The 20,986-nt window shown below is 40.2% G+C and overlaps 1 protein-coding gene across 1 annotated transcript; it reads right to left on the reverse strand.

Annotated features, from left to right (window-relative positions):
* Positions 1–357: 357 nt before the first annotated feature.
* On the reverse strand, positions 358–20,666 carry usp31 (ubiquitin specific peptidase 31). Its single transcript, XM_084570758.1, has 16 exons — positions 19,386–20,666; positions 18,998–19,132; positions 18,589–18,683; positions 18,412–18,504; positions 15,510–15,645; positions 15,037–15,184; positions 14,383–14,563; positions 14,170–14,281; positions 13,871–13,965; positions 11,370–11,447; positions 10,021–10,150; positions 9,542–9,661; positions 8,433–8,658; positions 8,181–8,339; positions 7,619–7,771; positions 358–7,015 (listed from the first exon to the last, which is right to left on the reverse strand). The coding sequence occupies exons 1-16, from the start codon at positions 19,908–19,910 to the stop codon at positions 5,529–5,531; spliced, it is 3,873 nt and encodes a 1,290-aa protein (XP_084426884.1). The 5' UTR covers positions 19,911–20,666; the 3' UTR covers positions 358–5,528.
* Between the last annotated feature and the right edge of the window lie 320 nt (positions 20,667–20,986).

Raw genomic sequence — 20,986 nt, forward strand, 5'->3', positions numbered from 1 at the left:
ATGTGTCTCATGACGGCACAGTATATTTTGTGATAGCTGAGAATCATTTTGTGGCGGTAGACTGGGGACAGAGTTGCAGATCTCAAAGTGTTTGCCGAGTGTTTACTCTATTTTCTGGCTCAAAGATAAGATGACGGACTATTCTGACTTTGTCAATCATAAGTTGTGAAAGAAGACATCACACAACTCTATTTTCAATGCTGTATCAGTGTGTCTCTATTAACCAATGAAATCCAACAGCTACTGTTTAAGTGGTATAGAGTCCTGCTGAGTCCTGCTAATTTGTTAGAGAAAGGCTCCCCCTGGTGGCCAAACAAACATAACTCACACTTTAATGACAGGAACCAGTGTTAACAGTTTCTATATTTTTAATCAGATTTTTCTTTTTGTACTTGCATGGGTAAACCAACAAAGTATATACACATTTGTCCTTTAGAAGAGAAAAAAAAAGTGCATACATGATGATAAAAAAAAGAAAACAAATAAATTAACATAAGAGATTTTGACACAGTCTAATGAACTTGAAACTACTTGAATGTCAATACACTCGTACAAAACAAATGAAAATAAAAATAAAAATGAGCAGGCGTACGCTGGAACAGAGGCTTTAGTGTCAAATAAAATACAACCTCATCATACCCGGTACAACAAGAACACAGTAAAAAGAAATCTCAATAAATGCAACATACCGTATTTTACAAAAATGTTCTATGAGTTATACAAAATGTGAAAGAAATGAGAAATGCGTATTTAGCACTGTAGTGTTTTTTTTTTTTTTTTAATAGCTTTAAAAATAAAAATGAGACTTGTGACATTCATTCATTACACTGCTCCTTAGTTTCTGTATCATCTGAAGAAACAACCTAACTGTTACAATTTGTTCCGCTTAAGGCGCTTCTGGGAAGTTTCAGTATTTGTAGTGTTTACATTTTAAAAAAGCCCTCCAAACCATCTTAAAGACTTTCAAGACAGAGAGCCCATGGAGCTCTATTACCGAAGCACTATAGTATCTGCAGAACATTAAGTCTGTGGCTCGAGTGTGGGATTTTAGTAATTCAGCTTTATTGCGACTTTAATTCAGTGGTAAAATGTACTCCAGCGTGTTGGGTGTAGGACTCACTTTGATTGTTACCTTGAAAAACTTTTTTTGTGACTTGATTAACAACAGCAAAACAGCCGCGCCGCAACAATAACTCAAAGCAGGATTCTCTAACCTTAATTGCAGGGATGCTTTTATGCATTTTAACAACTACAGCCATTAATGTTTTATACCCACTTCACCAGTCAAGAGCTTTAAAACACTAGAAGTTACTGTTTGTTGTTAAACTGCCAGATTGGAATCACTAAATAATAAAAAAAAATCACATCATGATTGAAATGACTGATGTGGCATAAACATTACAAAACGTAACAGAAAATTTGAACGTCAGTACATATTCTATTATAAAACTATAAATATTTCTTTATTGCGTTTAGCTACATACATTTATTTGAGTTTTTCTATTGACTGATCACATCTCTGATGCAGTTGAGAACATGGCAACAGGGTTTCCCAACCTGTTAGGACTTAAGTGAACTAATGGAAGGCTTTTACCACAATACATATATACACGATGAGTCTACTTAGTAACCACATAGAGATTATCGCATCCATAGTGTTGTCTCTGCTGGTGTACAACAGGAAATATTAAACAACAAGGACAATAACCCACCAGATTTTGTGGGAGCACCCAGAGAGCACAGATGAGCAGAATTTAAAAAAAAAAAAAAAAGGTGAGAGAAAACTTTAAATGGTTGAATGCTAAAAGCAACGATGCCATTAAATAGATTTCATAGAGGCGAGATATTTTTTTTATTTTATTTTTTTAAAGTTTAACTCGTTTAAATACGGATGAAATGTTCTGTATTTTAGTTTCTAAATATGGGGATATGGTGTGCAAATTAAGCGATGGAATATACCAGCCATGCTGTGTTTTCTACTCGACACAGCTGCAGATTTTTTTGCATAGATAATAAAAGACATGCATTAGCGTTTTCATGCAATACTGCATTCCTTAATCATTCTCAGTTTTGTACATTAACAACAGGTTTACAACAAAATACAGACAATAACTGCAGTGGAGAAAGCTAGAGGGGAAATGTGTGTAAAAACGGTGTTTGGATTTCTCATGAACTGAATGTGATACGCTGTTTCAATAGATATGTGTCTGGATGGGTAGATATACTTAAGTAACATGTAAAATGTTAGGGAAATCAAATGAGTTTTGGACTATTGCCTCAGTAATGAATATACTTTTGGGAAAAAGGTACTACAGTAGTTTTGACTCTGTAGTACTTTATAGAGTTTTAGTTTTAGACTCCATCTTAATCTGGTAAATCTAATGTCTGCAATGTGGTGGTTAAAAAAACAGTTGGAGAACACTGCAGCGTTAGTGTTTCGGTTTCAAATTAAAATGTTTTGTTGGAGATAAGGTACCCTCAAATTATGACCCATGTTTATATATTACGAACAATATATAGTTTGACTCATATTGCTTACTGATCCACATTTAAGATATGAAAAGTAAAGTGACAACCCATCCTAATGCTTGGCTACAGGAATGGATTAATAATCCAATGAACTGTTTATCAATCGAGTAGATGATACAGACGAGTACGTGTAATGGTATGATCCAGTTCCAGAAACACCCCTAGCCACTACATCTTAATTACAGGCTTCAAAAACAGGCACAAAAAAAGAAAGACCAAAAAAAAAAAAAAAGAAAGGAAAAGAAGCCAGAGTTACATAAAACTGTCCTGCTTTGATCCAAAGTGCCATGCACATATTCCTGATAGTTCACAATGTTAAGTAGAAAAGAGCAGCTACAGGAACACCACCTCATTCAAACAGCTGTGTGTTATTTCTATGACCTGTAATAGACCCATCACCACTCTCACTACATTTGTGTACGAGCAGACCATAAAAAAAAGTTTAAAAGAATGGTTTGTACAGAAAGAAAGCTCTGCGGCAGACTTTTCTGCAACTCTATACTAATGCAGAATGAGTGCACACTCGTATGTCATTGGAGAAACGATAAGAAATGTGATGTTCGATTGTCAAAGGTTATTGAATACGGGTTCGCTTACTTTATCCACCAAAACTGTGAATATTTAATGGGTCCTTTCAATAAAGACATAAAGAATTGGGTTATTATTATCACTATAGATAAAACAATGCTATGTAGAATTTGAGTTGTCACCGTAATAGCCTGCCGTAGCCAGACTCAATTGTGACACCATTTGGATTCCACTGTGGGACGCGTTTCAACCAATACAGAGAAAAAAAAATATACCTCTGCATGCGATTTGATAGTCCTACAACCAATCAGAGCAAACTATTTCAACTCCAAGGCGCTCAGATGACGTACAGGCCTTTAAATAAGACACAGTTGTTTAAACTGAGTGGCATTTACCTCTGAAACCATCTGAGAACCACTGTAAACCTGATAAATACTACAGAAAAATAATAAAAGAAACACTGCAGGTCGAAAACTTGAGGATTATGTTAATGTTGGAAGTAAAAACTATTTTACAATTTGATTTTAACCACATTCATTCACTGAAAACATATACTATGCTGGTATCTAATCTATGAGTATTGCCGTTACAGGTGGGAAAGTTGTACAATGATATAGTTGTTCAAAACAAGCCTCATGATAAGTGCAGGGATATTATTTGGCCACTGCTTCTATTGTTTTACTGCAAAACTAATGTACCATGCAGTGTCTGACAGCTCAGACAGCTCAACATACATGGTCCACACTTGGACTACAATTGCTCCGCGACAGTATAAATGTAGTTCTGTCATCAGTCAAATGGCTCATTATGAATATTCTGAATCAGGCTGATGGCAAAGTATAGTGTTCTCCAATGAGGTACCACAGGTTATGATAAACACTGCCAACAGGTTTCTAGTTCACTGAAGTGTGTGGTCACAGTTCTGAACATGGTAATTTAAGTATGCTCATTTAAGAAACATCAGTGCCAGTGGAGCAGTGGCCTGTTAAAGCACCAGGTGTAATAAAGGAGTGACTTCTTACTGTAAAATGACCCCTGAAACATTGAGATGAATGTACCCTTTTACCATTTCAAGTCTAAGGCCTGTTGAATCTACTTTTCGATATGTCTTGAAATTATTTAAAGAATTACATAATTGTTATCTTAGTACTTTATCTATACAAAGTGCGAACAAACCAACATTCCTACTCAGTGATGCATACAGTAGACGACTACTATTTTGCCAAAGGCAATTACTTGTTTCCATGTACAGCATTGGAAGGCGCTTAAGATTATTTTCATCTTGCTTATGGAGAGAAAAAAAAAATGGGTTATATACCATATACTTTCTCTCAATATCTGTACAGACACAGCTACATATATTTATATACTTTGATTTTAAAGGGTTTCATTCCAAAAAACACCGTCATTTTAAGGAAAAATGTACTTAAATTCAATAAACATTTAATAAAATACATTTCTTTCAAAAAGTACTAGTATTAAAAAAAATAAACTTTTAAAATATTGGAAGTCTTTCTCAATTTTGTAGGCCCGACTGTAATTCCTTCCCCTTCTTTTCCGTTTTGGTCCAGCCCCTGCCACCGTTTATGTATTTCTCAACTATTCTTTTAATATTTATCATAAAGACTCATTTGTACCTGCTGCTACATATCAGCTCAAGACGTAAAATGTGAAGTTACTTATGAGTGCATATAGTAAATCAATACCTTTTACCCCAACCCTCGTAAGACCCTTATTGACCAGCGCAGAAGGTGTACGGAAAAGTGTTTGGAAAAACATAGGTTCAGTTGCTAGGCTTAAAATAATGAAAATGAATACACAAATATTTCGGAATGAAACTCCTTTGTATGTGTGTGTGTGCGCATGTCTGTGAAATCATCTGCTTTGTTTCAGCATTAGACAGAGGATATTTTTGATGTTATGGTTTTGTTTTCTTTGAGGTTTTAAGTGCTTATAGAATAATTGTTTTCATGTTAACCAGATCAGTTAAAAGGCTCCTCTATAAGACAAGGCATTGTTGGTGTATGCTAGGTTAATATTTCTTAGACCCTTAATTTTTAATGTATAAGTTGCTGCATTTTGAATCAAGTTGGAATTCCAGTAGGAAAATCCATCTTAAAGTCAAATGGGTTGAGCTGTTGAACAGACTAATTGATCCACGATGCCAACAATCCTGCACTACATTTCTTTACCTCAAAATTACACCTAAAACCTACCTAAATGTTTGATAGGTAACAATATTCTCTACTATAACTGTACCAAAATTGGCAGTATACCACACACACATGCTTGGTGCCCAGGTAGGTATGGATAATGTGGCTACCAATATTAAAATCTCAACATATGCATCTAATGCCAGTGAACAAAACCATAACATCAAAAGAAACTGTCTCAAATACATCTGGTGCTCCCTGAAACTCAGGCACAAAGAAATTAGCTGCATTATGTTTAATATAACTACTATCGATGTATTACTGAGGCCTCTGTGTTGTTCGTGCAGGAGATTGCATGCTTGATGACAGCTTTCGGGAAGATGTCATTCTTTCGAGAGGCTTCTTCCCATTTGAAGGAGACTTGCAACTTACTTCAGAAGTGGAAGACTTGGACTTGCCTAATAGAGTGCGACTGAGAGAGCTGGGGGGCTTGGAAGACTCCTTTGTCTCTGACTTTGTTTCGCCTCCGTTACTCTCTACAGATGTCTGCGAAGAAACTGCCTCTCCTGTCTTTCCGTTATCACCAGCGATCTCCTTGGCTTGTCCGTTCTGCTTGCATGTCCTCTCAGAGGCCTTTTTGGTAAGCATGGTGCTTTTTCCTAGATCAGCCGACCGGCGGCTTTCCCTTTGTCGGAGGGCACTCTTGAAGAACGACAACCCCTTCTCCTCAGATTTGCTGCTACGCTGCAGGTCTCGGGTGGATACACTGGGTGAGCGCAGACTAGTGACAGAAGAACTGCTGCTGGAGCTCCTCACAGATCTCTTCTCGGGCCGGTTGGCTTCTCCACCCTTTGAAAGTGAAGAGCGAGCTACTGAGCTGCCTCGGAGGTTGTCGACCAGAGGGCTTGTGTGCATAGAATCTCGGCTGAAGCTCCTTTCTACCAGGCGTTTCCGGCTGCTTGTGGTGCTTTTCTCAGTGACACTGGAATTCTTCTTTGCAGTTGGTGAGGGAGAAGCTGAGGACTGAGGAGTGGAGCGGACACATGGCTTATGTTGTGGCGTTGCCTCTAGAGGTTGAGTGGAATTCTTTGTTTTGGAGGGAGTTCCACTGGGTGTTGAGGTGCTTTTCTTAGCATTCACACTCTTCTCTTTAGTATTGCTCAGCTTTTTGCCTTTCACAGGTGTACTGGAAGACGTCTCAGAAGCGGAGGACTTGTGGGTTGCGCATAATCGTTTTTTAGAGGTTTTCTCTTGCTCTGCTTTGCTGGAACTCTTTGTGGAACCTGTGCTTTCTGCCTTTAAGCCAAATCCTCCAATACTACTTTTACGCTTCTGTTCTTTGGAGGGAGTAGCTTGGGTGGGTAGGATGTTTTGGTCTACAGCTGTAATCTGGTTGTTGTTTTCAGTTGGCTCATTTTTGGCGCTCTTCTTTTCCACTGGAGTGGGAGCCCTGCAGTACATCATGTCTAAGAACCTTTTGTTGTTGTCCTGGTCACTGAAGCTGCTCTCCATCATAGACGAGGGTGTCCTGCTGCCGAAGTATCGTTCATGTCTACTGTAGCTGCCAAAACAGGACGTGGAAACCTTGTCATCGCATGCCTCTCCTATCCTCTCTAGAGGAGGGGAGCATCGAGAGTCGAGGGAGAAACGTGAGGGTGAGTTGGATCTCATGTGCAGCTTGGCAGAGAGAGACCAGGACGGCTTTATACCACTGTCACTGAAGGCTAGGGGGCTAGCGATGGATGATCTGGAGGACAAGCTCTGACGCTGAATGCTTCTCACAAAAGGGCGGACGGAGAATCCTCCTAAAAATGGGGAAACACCTCTTTCATGTATTTTTCATGGCATGAAAATTCATTTTGTGATTAACACCTTATTGTGTTGACTGCATATCAACAGCCCAGAGCAGAAGTAGTCTTGGAGATTAAATGAGCTCACATTTTAGCTTTCTACTCGCTATGCTATGTGTTATTTTACTGTTGTAGTATTCAAAAATCACTTTTATGAAACAGGCCTCTGGCCAACACTTACAATTCTGCAATCCGAGTCATCCTGAGCCGAGATTTATATTAATATACTGCACATTATACAACATAGAAACAGCAACCTTGACTTAAATGTAGTAGTCAGATTTCTAAACAAATGTTTGTCCTACCTAATTAAAAGTTAAAATTTGATGATCCACTCTGCCAGCAAAGCACTCTTTTAAACATTTAGGTCTTTAATGTGAAAACAGGTGGGTGGATAGACTTACAAATTGCTACCTCTAAACTCTGTGCTTCTGCTAAAAATGAGATTTAAAATACGAGTCTGATGCCATACGAATATGATTAAATGTATGCCTTCAATATGACACCTGGGACACCTTTGAGTAAATTAAAAGACAATAAATATAAAAATTGTCTCACCATCATCTTCACTACGTTCTACCGGAAACTCGACTGACTCAGCCAGTGAAGCCAGAGAGGTGCGCCTTGACGAGGCTCCAGAGGCCAAGCTAGCGGGCCTGCTGCCAGGCAGCCTGTTGACCCAGTGGTCACACAAGGATGAACTAGTGGATCCTGTGTGAAGACAAGTTAGACAGTTTAAACTTTTAAAGCTACCATAAAGCATTTTATTTAGTTGCTTCTTCTCAAATATGACAACATTTTTGGCTTCCTTTTGTAGAATTTAAGGGCTAGAAATATGTTTGCATAATAATCATTATGGCCAATAAACTGTTCTAACTGCTCTATTAATATTCCATGTGCTGCAGAGTATGCTTCCATACTGCATCACAGTATTTATATGTTGAGAAAGTTAAGAAATACCATTATTATGCAACAAATCGTGTGTACACTTTAACCTATATACTAAGAGATTAATTTGAATTAACAAAATTACAGAACACAGTCATACAAACACAAGTAAATAACATAAATACTGTATATGACCCTTTATGGCCTCTTACATATAAAAATAAATACTGACCAGCAACAGAGCTGTTGGCCGACCAGGAGGGAATAGCCGTCCTCCTCTGATAGAAGAGTATGTAGGCTGTCTGCTGACACACATCATCATCAGCTACAGGTGAAACCTCACTGTCATCAAAGCAGTACCACTGACCATCGATGGAATTTTTGCAGTAGGCTGTTTGGACAAAGAAAGGGGATAAATGGGTTAAAAATGGATGACAAATACACTAAATTCTTAATTTTCATAGAAACTGACACAACTGTTTACCGGTGTAGTGGCCTCCGTGCATACTCCCATGATGATTGCAAACAGCATACAGGTCGTACAGGTAGTCATCAGGATTTCTTCCCAGGCCATAGGACCGTCTCCATGGCGACCAGTGGGAAGGTAAACTCCAGCTGCTTTGGCTTCTCTTGACCACGTGAGGAGCCATGTCCATCCCCATCAGCGGGAACTTCACCATGTTCTGCATTTTCACTCTCCGGTCACCCTCCTGATGTCAATATACATCATGTTTTTAACTGTTATCCCATCTGCCTACACTAAAATAGTTCTTGTCCGTCCAAACAAAGCCTCCAGTTGGTGTAATGTTGATTTTATCACAACATAAACAGAAAAATATGTAATTGAGAACAAGTGGATTATGTGTCTGGCTGCTTTACAACGTATTATACCCACAGAGAGCAGGAGGACATGAAGCAGAGGTGTAATGGGCTGTCACAGTAACCATCTGTGTGTAGCACAAACATTTTAAGAAACTTCATGTCCTTGGACATTATCTGCAATCATTATTAGCCAGTCATAGCTGATCATTGCCATCTAACGGTTTCTATCCTGACCAGGAAATTGTCTCACTAATCGCAAAATATTGGCAGTGATGTGATGTACAGTTTTGCCATTTGCCAATTTAGAGCAAAGAAGAAGAAGAGGTTCATCAATTTTCAGTTACTCAGAAATTTCAGTGTGAAGACAAGTCTCTACAAAAAGAACTTGGAAACATTATTGTGGACACAAATTGCTTTCACATAAAAGTACACTTGAAAATGAAGATGGCTTAAAATGGAATCACTTTACTTAAAGTGGGTAAACGTTCTGTAAAAGCCAGTGCTTTCAAATTATAAACAAAAGCATCACTGTTTTAACTCTGCCAAAATAAATTAGTCTGAAAGTGGTAACAGTTGGACCAACTGTTAAGAACACATTTCAGGCAGCACCAAACAAAGCACGGACATTTAATATCCAGCTTCTTGCCCATTCCGACACTGCGCATCCAATACCCACAAACACGCATAAGGAGAAACAGCATGGTGCAAATACAAAGATTTTGTCAACTGACTTCATATTTTCATTTAAAGTATCTAGATGAGCTTAAATACCTGTCTGAACCTCTTGAGATGCAGTATGAGCACATCCGGCAGCGTCCACAGGCTGAGCTTAATACGGCCCTGCTGCAGCTGCTTGCAGTGGGGGCAGCGCCAAGCATCGTCTGGGGCCAGCTGAAACACACACATCCCAGGGAGCAGCCATCAAGAATGAGCTCCAACCACACAGCTTATAAAACAGGCCTCAAACAGGATGGGGCCCAGGGTTTTCCTCAACAGTCTCTTTATTCTCCTCCAGTGCAGTTGCAGGCGAGTTAAACCACAATGTATATGCAAGTCCTTGGGCTCAGAATTTCTAGTTTAATCCAAACATAGCATTGGAGATCCAGTACACAGTGAATTCGTCGTGGGAGAAAAGCTTTTTGAACTTCAGTAGATGAATAATAAACCCTTAGGGGTTGACATATGCCAAGGCAAACTGATGATTTATATTCTCATGTCAAACTGCTGACCGTATGCAATCTGATTGTTACCTGCTCTTCCTTAGTGTAGAGTTGAAAGCACTGAGCAAGGGTGCAGGCCTGCGGCTGATGGTGTTGTTCTCTGTGCAGATAGACACTCTCAGCATCTGGAATATACTCCTCCTCGGTGTGTCCAAACAGACTGTGGGAGCACAAAGCACAGTCTTCCTTAAAAGGCAGTTGAGAACCATAGGATTGGCCTTTAGATTGGCCAAAGTGTGAAAAGTGAGTTGCTGAATTGTTAGGGATTGTCACACTTAGTCCTGTCATGTAACCTTTTATGTATCTAGGTTAGCTGAGGTAATTTGCACCCAGCAGCAAAGCAAAAGCCTTTGAACTGCTCCACTATTAGTACTTGTACAAACATGAACTACATGAGAACTTGAGAAGACTCATTCAAAGCAAACTACACCAACAACCAAGAATCAACATGAAAATCTGAGTCAATGAACTTCTGCTGAAGTTCTGACTTCAGTCTGACCAGCTTTGATCGTGTGTATTTTAACCGCATGACACAGTACTTGGCTTAAGTGAGAAAATAAGAGCCAACATGCCTGATTGTGAGGCCGGAACTTCAGACTTTGGTATCTACTTGGTTGAAAACCACAACTGTTTCAAATAAAGCACTTGGGTTGTTAGCAACGTTTATTTTTAAAGAGCAAATAGTGTGAAGGGCAGCAGTTAGAGAATAATACCGGGAGGTGCCTACATTCGAGGGATTAAAAGAGGCAGAGCCCTATAAAATTCTCTTTGTGAAGTTTGAGGTGTTGCTGAACCTGATGGCAAAAAACAATGCCTGTCACTATCAATCAACCTGAAATGCTGCCACACATCCAACTGCAAAACCATTCCTTTAAACTGACAGCTAAAGTTGCAGAGATGTCTGGTATGGTTATTTTTAATGTGACAGTGGTCAATCACATTAAGCCGTTAACCATCATGGATCAAAATTCTGCAACGCCTCTGGCTGTCAGTCGGGACCATCAAATATTGTCAGGTCACCCTTTGGTTAGACATGTTACACTTTTTTGTCTTTTTAGGCAACATCTTGTCTCTGTCATGACTGACACACACTAATGCAAGTTTTATGCACTTTTTTTTTCAGAATGTGTCAGAATTAACATTCTGCCGTCTCAATTGTGATTTCAAAAGTAACTACGACAAATGGCCCTCGATAAAGTTGCACATATTGTGTTTACAAGGAGCGTCATTACAGTTGCTGGTCTAACGAGTCTTCTGAACGTTTGCACGTCACAAGTAATTTTGAAAATCACTCGGAGTTCCTTGTACCAATTACAGCAATCAAATGTCATGTCAGAATGGCCACAGAAGCACAACACATAATCATCTTGTTCACTCACTAGTCCTTGGTCTCTTTGTCCCACTCAACCACAATCTTCACATGTGGTGGTCCCCCTTGTCCACAGGACTTGTACGCTCTGTAGGGAAAATAGAATCAGTGGAATGGTGAAGTGGTTTAGGCTGGTGTTTTTGATAACTTAAATGCTGTTTATTTTTAGGGCACTGTAAGCTAACAAGCTTAATATTTTCTGGCTAAAGTTGTGTATCAGATAGTTGCTTTTCCACAATTAAAATCCTTAATTTCTTCAGAAGGTAAGATACTCCAATATGACATATGAAATTATTTAAGAGCAGATATCATTTAAATATGTCTCTGGTATAACACTTTCAGCTGAGGTTATGCAATTGTGTTTATTACAGACACAATGCTTATTATCGTTGTAATTATGCACAAGTGCCAATTGTTCACAGTAATAACAAAAACAAACTTTGATTTTGATTTGATAAATGCACATTTATGGACCAGCCATGCCTCGACTTGTGTACTATTCTGGAAATGTGTAGATTATAGAACAGGCTAAACTGGTATTTTAACCAACAACTAAATCGTGTCAGGGCATGTCATCTACCCGAGTGTGTGAGAGAGGAGTCAAACTCGTGGGGCATGTGTGCAGAGGCAAGATTAAAGGAGGAGGTTGATGTAATTTTGACATCGCCCCATTTACCCAAGATTATGTCTGTCTTTAACTCTGTGCACGTATGGATAAACAGTGTTGGCCTTGATTTGAAGCCATCTCCCTTTCACAGACTGACATTAATGCTGAGAAAACCTTCAGGCTTCAGTATAGAATATATAGACACATGAGTTTTAAATATCTTTTATGGGAGGAGTGCATTTCCTTGGCTGCATCCCATTGAACAAAATGTTTGCCTGGCTCCAACTGGGCTTGAGTTTCAGGCAAAGGTAAAATAAATATAGGAATTATAAAATCCCTTTAAAAGGTGAAGAAATCTGAAACTAATATGCACATTTAAAGGGGCTGTAGAAGAGTTAAACTTTTTTTTTTTTTATCTTCTGTGTATTTAGCCTCATGAATTACTTTTCATCTTTTCAATATTAACAGCACAAGATACCACACTGTGAGCTGGCTGGCTAAGATTTATAAAATCACTTACATTAAATTATATTCAAGATCTGCTCCATTATATATATATATATATATATATATATATATATATATATATATATATATATATATATATATATATATATATACACTCACTGGCCACTTTATTAGGTACACCTTGCTAGTACCGGGTTGGACCCCCTTTTGCCTTCAGAACTGCTTTAATCCTTCGTGGCATAGATTCAACAAGGTACTGGAAACATTCCTCAGAGAGTTTGGTCCATATTGACATGATAGCATCACGCAGTTGCTGCAGATTTGTCGGCTGCATATCCATGATGCGAATCTCCCATTCCACCACATCCCAAAGGTGCTCTATTGGATTGAGATCTGGTGACTGTGGAGGCCATTTGAGTACAGTGAACTCATTGTCATGTTCAAGAAACCAGTCTGAGATGATTCGCGCTTTATGACATGGCGCGTTATCCTGCTGGAAGTAGCCATCAGAAGATGGGTACACTGTGGTCATAAAGGGATGGACATGGTCAGTAACAATACTCAGGTAGGCTGTGGCGTTGACACGATGCTCAGTTGGTACTAATGGGCCCAAAGTGTGCCAAGAAAATATCCCCCACACCATTACACCACCACCACCAGCCTGAACCGTTGATACAAGGCAGGATGGATCCATGCTTTCATGTTGTTGACGCCAAATTCTGACCCTACCATCCGAATGTCGCAGCAGAAATCGAGGCTCATCAGACCAGGCAACGTTTTTCCAATCTTCTATTGTCCAATTTTGGTGAGCCTGTGCGAATTGCAGCCTCAGTTTCCTGTTCTTAGCTGACAGGAGTGGCACCCGTTGTGGTCTTCTGCTGCTGTAGCCCATCCGCCCTTAAGGTTTGACGTGTTGTGCGTTCAGAGATGCTCTTCTGCATACCTCGGTTGTAACGAGTGGTTATTTGAGTTACTGTTGCCTTTCTATCAGCTCGAACCAGTCTGGCCATTCTCCTCTGACCTCTGGCATCAACAAGGAATTTGTGCCCATAGAACTGCTGCTCACTGGATATTTTCTCTTTTTCGGACCATTCTCTGTAAACCCTAGAGATGGTTGTGCGTGAAAATCCCAGTAGATCAGCTGTTTCTGAAATACTCAGACCAGCCCGTCTGGCACCAACAACCATGCCACGTTCAAAGTCACTTAAATCACCTTTCTTCCCCATTCTGATGCTCGGTTTGAACTGCAGCAGATCGTCTTGACCATGTCTACATGCCTAAATGCATTGAGTTGCTGCCATGTGATTGGCTGATTAGAAATTTAAGTTAACGAGCAGTTGGACAGGTGTACCTAATAAAGTGGCCGGTGAGTGTATATATAGGCTATATCTCTCATCTCTAATAAAGGAGTTATGAAATTAATTTTCTGAACTGACCTTTCAACAGTTGGATGACACAGTGGTCGCTCATCTTGGGGAAGGAGGTAGGTGATACCAACAACGCCAACCACGCGAAGACTGAAAGGTCCAACCTACACAGTGAAACATAAAGCCACCGCTGTTAATTTATCTATGTGATTAGTTCAACTGGTTCACTAACTTATATTATTTAACTGATTTCACGGTATTGAGAATGAATCCATCCATGCAGCAAATTCTACTACTGACAGCTAACACAGTCATTTATTGAGTTTTTCAGTCAATATAAGAGTCCGACTCATCGATACTCTTCCTACCTGAATGTAGACCCCAGGTCTCAAAAGATGACGCATTTTCTCCAGGATCTCTTTTTGTAGAGTATCCCAGGTCACAGTGCGCTCCATGTACAGTACAAAAGGCAGGCCAAACCTAAGAAGAATATAACCTATTATTGTCTGCCACAGACAAAATGTAAGACCACTGCATGTACTGTTGGAAATAAGAAGTAAGAACGACTGAAGATTCAGTACCTCTTTCCTTGGTGGCCAGTACAGGCTCTATTACACACCAAAAGGATGATTTTTTCAGGCCCCAGGTTTTTATTGGGTGATGCAGTAACAGGCGTCATGGCCCCCTGCATAAAAGATGGAGTCCTGCTGATTTCTGTTCCGTACTTCAAGTTGTTATGATTCAGGTTTGCCAGAAGACTTCCTGTAAAAGACAGAAAGATATATCTTCGTGATTCCCATCATATCAATGTAAGTGTGAAAAAGGTTGAATATACACTGCCTGGCCAAAAAAATAAAGTCACCACCTGGATTTAACTAAGCAAACAGATATGAGCCTCCTATTGGATAATTGCTGCATGGGTGATTTTTCAGGTGGCAACAAGTTATTTAAGCCCAACTGATGCAATGAGTAGCTTCTCATTTCTTAAACAACCATGTTGAAAGACACATCCTGTGGTTGTGGAAAATATGTAAGTCTGTTTGAGAAGGATCAAATCACTGGCATGCACCAAGCAGAGAAAACATCTAAGGAGGTTGCAGAAGCCACTGAAATTGGGTTAAGAACAGTTTAACGCATTATTAAAAACTGGAAGAATAGTGGGGAACCATCGTCTTCCAGGAAGAAATGTGATCAGAAAAAAGGAACGTCAGTATTTAATACAACATTTGAGTTACCTCTTTTTGTGCGTATGTTTTCCAGTTTGAAGGTCTCTGGTGTCTCAAAGGCAAAGATGGAATCGCTCTCTTGAATGATGTCAAGATCATCATCATCATCACAAAATGAACGATGAAAGCCATCATAGTACATTTCTGTCAATACAAACTAAAAGAGAAAAACAGAAGCCCATTTAAAAACGTGTCATCGGTTTTTAAATTGTTTTTATAATGTTATTTCCAAAGCAATAGCTATGTTAATAGCACACCTTATCTTGCTCTCGCTTTCATTTACCATCATTAATGTTAAAACACAGATGTTGTAGTAGCATCAAAAACATATGTGTTAGAATTATGTATAACTTTCCGAGTGCATCTATAAAAACCCTGAGTTTATAAAAAGCTTCTGTTCAAAGGTAGAACTGGATTTTACGAGCCGACACCTTGAGCCTGTGATACAGCGTCAGATCCTGACACAGTGACAGGAATAGTACCTGGTCCATCGGGATCTTGGTCTCGCGTGACACAGCATCTCTGAGGCGATAGACGGTGCTGTTGAGAGGAACGGCAACGCCAATCCTCATACAGTGAGAGTACTTCCCCTGATACACCACTGTCACATACAGGGGCCTGATGAAGAGATTGTAACACAAATAAAATACTGGTTTACTAAGCAGGTAGATATCAACATCCTAGTAGCCAAACTTCGGAGTTCAAAGGTAATCAGATAGATACACAAAGTTAAATAAATCATTGCATGTTGTTGGAAACCTTGACTGCCTAAAACATGCTAAGCTTTCCATCACACTGACAGTAGATATTTGAACTTAAACCTGTTGCAACCTACAACCTGACCTTAGAAACAACTCATGATGACTCATGTTGGGAAGTAGCTTTTGTTCACTACCATAAGAAACTGTGAAACAGAAAAATCCCAGTAATAAAAAAATGAAGATTTCTGTTGGACTTTAACCTAAAATACAATAAGAAAATATGTAACCTAACTTCACATGGCTAATTTGCATACATCAACATGAACACATGGCTAGTTAGCAAACTAAATTTTTGTAACCAAATTACCCATGATTTATTAATTTATTGCTTGACATTTTTTTCTTTACCTTTATTAGACAACAGCAGTAAGATAAAGGATATTAGAAAGCTCTCCCTGCCAGTAAAAAGGAATGTGGTCATATGTGGCCCAGACAATGGCTGTGTTCAATTCTGTACTTAGAGCTGTCCACTTACCACTGGATCGCCAAAGAAGGATTTTAATGTTCACATAAGGTATTTTTTAAACGCTTTTTGGATATACCATGACCTGGATGACTGAGAACTAGGGCTGCAGCTATCGATTCTTTTTGTAATCGATTAATCTAGCACTTTATCGATCGATTAATCGGATATTTTTTTTACGTTTTTAAACAACCAAAACAAATGATGCATAACGAAAATTATGTGGCTGTAAAATGATCAAGCATTTGCCTTTTATTTCTCAAAAAAACAGAGAACCCCAACTCCAACATTTGGCTCCAAAACTAAGCCCATGTATTGCAATTTACCCATTAAAAGTGCCAGTGCCAACAATTACATAACAATACAGTTAAGCGAACTTACTGTAAAACAAAAAGCAATTTAATTTATTAATATGCACAACAAGTTTCATGCTGTAGTCTAGCCCTGACATCAAAGTAAATATCCGTTTTATGTAGATTTCTACACCTGCAGCATTTACCATTAGGCTACTAACAAATAATACATCATTTCTGGGGTGAGCCTATTTGCTATGGTAACCTAGCAACCTGTGTGTTTGTTTGTGAACGCGTGCTGTGCATGAGGAAGAGTGAGATAGATGAGGGTGCAGAGAATTTAGTAACGTCAATGATTCTGATAAGCTCAGGCCTGTCGCGTTCGCCTCGCGGCTGCTCAGTTTGTGATAATAGGGGAGTATATGGGAGTATTTGGCCTATTCGCGGAGAATTTATTAACGTCAATGATTCTGATAAGCTCAGGCCGGTCGCGTTCGCCTCGCGGCCGCTCAATTTGTGATAATAGGGGAGTATATGGGAGTATTTGGCCGCTATTCGCGGAGAATTTAGTAACGTCAATGATTCTGATAAGCTCAGGCCGGTCGCGTTCGCCTCGCGGCCGCTCAATTTGTGACCCGCTGCGTAAATCCTTCGGCCGGCCCGGTCGTCCCGATTGCCACTCCGCCCCTGAAGCTAAACATCATATCTAGTCAAACCGCATCATGACATCGCTACATACAGTATGCGATTAAAATCAGCGAACATTAATACAGGTTTAGGTTACGTTACCTTGTTTCAGCGACGCTTGGTGAAACAGCATGTGGATGTTTTCTGTTTAGATGCTGGATCATTGAGCTTGTACTACTGTGGTACGCCAGGTCTACTTTGCAGTATCTGCACTTTGTTCTCTTCCTTTTTTAGAATGTAATGATCCCAAACTTTAGACATTTTTTGCCGTTTATGGGCATCTTTACTCTCCGCCATCGCGCCAACTAAATTCAAAATGTATCACGCGCTAGTGGTGTGCTTGCATAGGTGCTTCCAAAACAACGGTCCGTGTGGAACAATCAGATCCCTGCGCGTATAGTGCGCGTCATAGGAATTTAACGAGGCTTCGAGGCAGAGTTTTTGCCTCGAGCAATTTTTGTAATCGAGTTAATCGAGTAACTCGACGAATCGTTTCAGCCCTACTGAGAACCTTCACAAACATGTTCACATAAGGTGTAAACATGGCTTCAGTGATTGCTGAGTCACAAGTGAGCTCTTTCATGCATGAAGGGATGTTGTAAAGACATGCAGCTGCAGTGTCTAATTACTATCAATTTATGTGCTGAGGGCTTTATGCCACACACTTTTTTTCAGTACTTATACACTCAAATGAAAGCTGATGCTATTATGAAGTGTTAAAGTGTTTTATGTCAAATGAAGCTAAACCAGAATGTCTATCTTTCTACACCACCACAACTACAAAATATCTAACTCTTTCCTCTTCTTTATCATCTGAATGATCACACTTGATCTAAAGCGCATGCTCCTTCCACACCTGTTTTCTGCACCCTCACCTTCAGCCCCCCCCACAACCATTTAAAGCAGGTTACATTCTTCCCTCTGCAGCCACACACGCACACACCATTTGGTTCATGCCCTCGTAAACTTGACAACAACCTCCCACACACACACACAAAGACGCACAATTTGTCTGTCAAAAAGTATTATGCCTTTGAAGACCTTAAATATAATATTTCTGATATTGTTTTACAACTTAGGAAAACAATAATTATTAGTTATGAACATGTAAGAACCTGCCACTGAGCATTGTTAACTGATCACTCCCTGTCCTAGAGCAGAGAACAGGACAGAAACTCACCGTGTGTGTGGCAGAGGGATTGGTAAGGAAATACAGAGAAAGGGATCAAACGTGTTACTCTGCTTTTGGCAATGCGGGCAGGTAAGAGAAGACCTGTTGGGAGAGGATTAAATCTCTTAGCATGACACAGAGGCAGTGCAGAAAGACTGTCAAACCACAAGGCTTCATAAAGCCTACCTGTACTGAGCCTGAAATAGTTCTTGTACGAAGGACCCAGCAGAGAGGGGAGGAGATGGCCCCTCTATGCTCTGGTCGTCTTCTTCAATAGGTGGCTGAACAAACACAAACCAGTTTTATTCTGATGTATACGTCATAAATAATACTGCTCTATCAGAGTGCATAAGCAACTGTGAAAGCCATCCAGCCTTTATAGGATCTTATTGATCAGTCATTGGAAAAGAGGAGGAAGCCAGGCCAGGAAAGCTTAGCTTAGTCAGAAAGCGATACACACAAAGTGACTAGAATACTTTAGACACCTGTGAGTTATGATAAAATGTAACAAAACCTTGGTATAAAAATCAGCAGACACAGACGTCCAGTGCTGAAACTATGACCTTACTGTGTCCCAAATATCTTCAAGGTTCACCTTTATAGCAGGCCTGCTGTTGGGGTTCACTGTGTTGAGGTCCTCGTGTACTCTGTCCAGCAGCCACAGCAGAAACTCTTGAGCGTCGTGCTGAGCGTTCCCTTTAAACTGTATGGCATTTTTCGACACAGCGTTCTGCAACAAACCAGATGAAGCAAGCAGTGCCCAAAGTTACAGTGTGAACCACAACCACGGTGATCTTTAAATGTCCCTGAATTTGTTCATTTGTTCATTTCTGATTATTAATCTACAGTTGAAAGAATTAACACAGCGGACTTTAACACAATTCCTGATGGTTTCTTACATGCACATATTTCTTAAATAAAGTATCCTACAACAAAATGCAAAGTCTTGTGCATTATCTTGTCTCGCTTAAGTCATGTCTTACCTTAAAGTCCCTACTGTGCTGGGGGGTATACTCAAACGTCCATAAAGCCCGCACAAGTCCTGACAGCTGCTCCGTAACCTCTCCCTTTTCCAGAGGACCCTTCTTCTGCAAATGCACGCCATTTGTCTTTGGTTTGTCCTCTTCCAACTCATCGCCCTTATACTGCTCCAAAACGAGGTACTCGGCAAAGAGTTCAGTGTTACTGAGGCACTGCAGAATTGCATTCATGAAGCAGGTATTGCCGTGGTTTTTCAGACCTGACACTCCAGGGATCCTGTCCCCGGACAGAAAGGCCCCCAGGTCCCCATCCTCCATGGGCACATCTTTACTTCCAGATTTGAAAGTGGAAAACCCTCCATCATCTTTGTCATCCTCGGTTTGCACTTCAGATCCAAAGTGTGACAACGCTGTCAGTGTCCGCAGGAATTTGCTCATAAAACTGCCCACAGAGCGCACAGAGCCTCGCCTGAACAGCTTCTTGCTGAAGCTCGACTTCTTGTCCTTGGTTGCGGCTTTGCAAGACATGATTCCCCCTTCACAGGTACAACTCAGACAGATGTGCCGTGGAACGCAGGAGTCGTCTCACTGTTTATTTGCTGCTCCATCTCACAAAACATGTAGACAGCTATAACGCCAACCGGTTAACGTTACAGCTCGCCTGCAGGTAACGTTAGGTGTGTTAGCTAACCTTAGCAAGTAACATTTTAACCATCTTCCCGAAGAATGCACCAGTGAATCTCAGTTTTACTTTTCAAATAACGTTAGCATATCGTGCACTACAACATTGCCTAAACACTGGCTTGGGCCAGTTGCCTATCGTTTTGAGAAATGTAACTTATACATTGCTCAGTTTTTTTGTTTATCCCTGCGAGTTGCTCCACGGTTACCTTGGTTTTGCGGTTTGGTGGCCCGCAGCGGTGTATCAACATCTGTTACGCTGAAGTGAAAACAGCAGCGTTAGCAAATTTCGCTAACGCTAGCGCTAGCTACAATAACAAGAGCAGCAAGAGCAGCAGAAACAGCAACAGTCCTCTTCAGTCCAGATGTCAGCGTCCAACAGCAACTGCCAGTCCGCCATGGTGCGCGGGCAGTGACATTCAAAGCAGAGAGTGTGAACGAAATTCCGTAAACCTCACATTTCTAGCACATTTGGAGGCACATTCAGGCTAAGCTACCAAACAGCAGAACCGTTTTACTTCTTCTTCTTCTACTTCTTCGTGTGTTTTGAGCGAGCAGTAGACAACCAGTTTTACAGAGACATTATCGCCACCTACTGGAATAGAGTTAGAGGCGCAGCCTCAATATAACAGTGCAGTATAAAACGCTTTTTCGTCATTTTCTTTGAAGTAGTCAGTCATTTAAATTGCTAATAATCCAATTTTACTAACTGACAAGCAAACAAGAAATCCCTGTTGACAGATAAATTACTTTAAATAAGGAAACCTACAGCACTTGCTCACCGGCTCATCGTGACAGTTGGACAGATGTAGCAGAGGCAGTAGTCTTAAAGTGCATTAGTGGTGGCATCACTCCACTTGAGGTCCTGCTGTGCACGCTGGCTTACTGTCATGGCTTATTGGACTATTGTAATAGAGTCATCT

This window comes from Chelon labrosus (assembly GCF_963514085.1).
Source record: "Chelon labrosus genome assembly, chromosome: 21".
NCBI classification, from domain to species: Eukaryota; Metazoa; Chordata; class Actinopteri; order Mugiliformes; family Mugilidae; genus Chelon; species Chelon labrosus.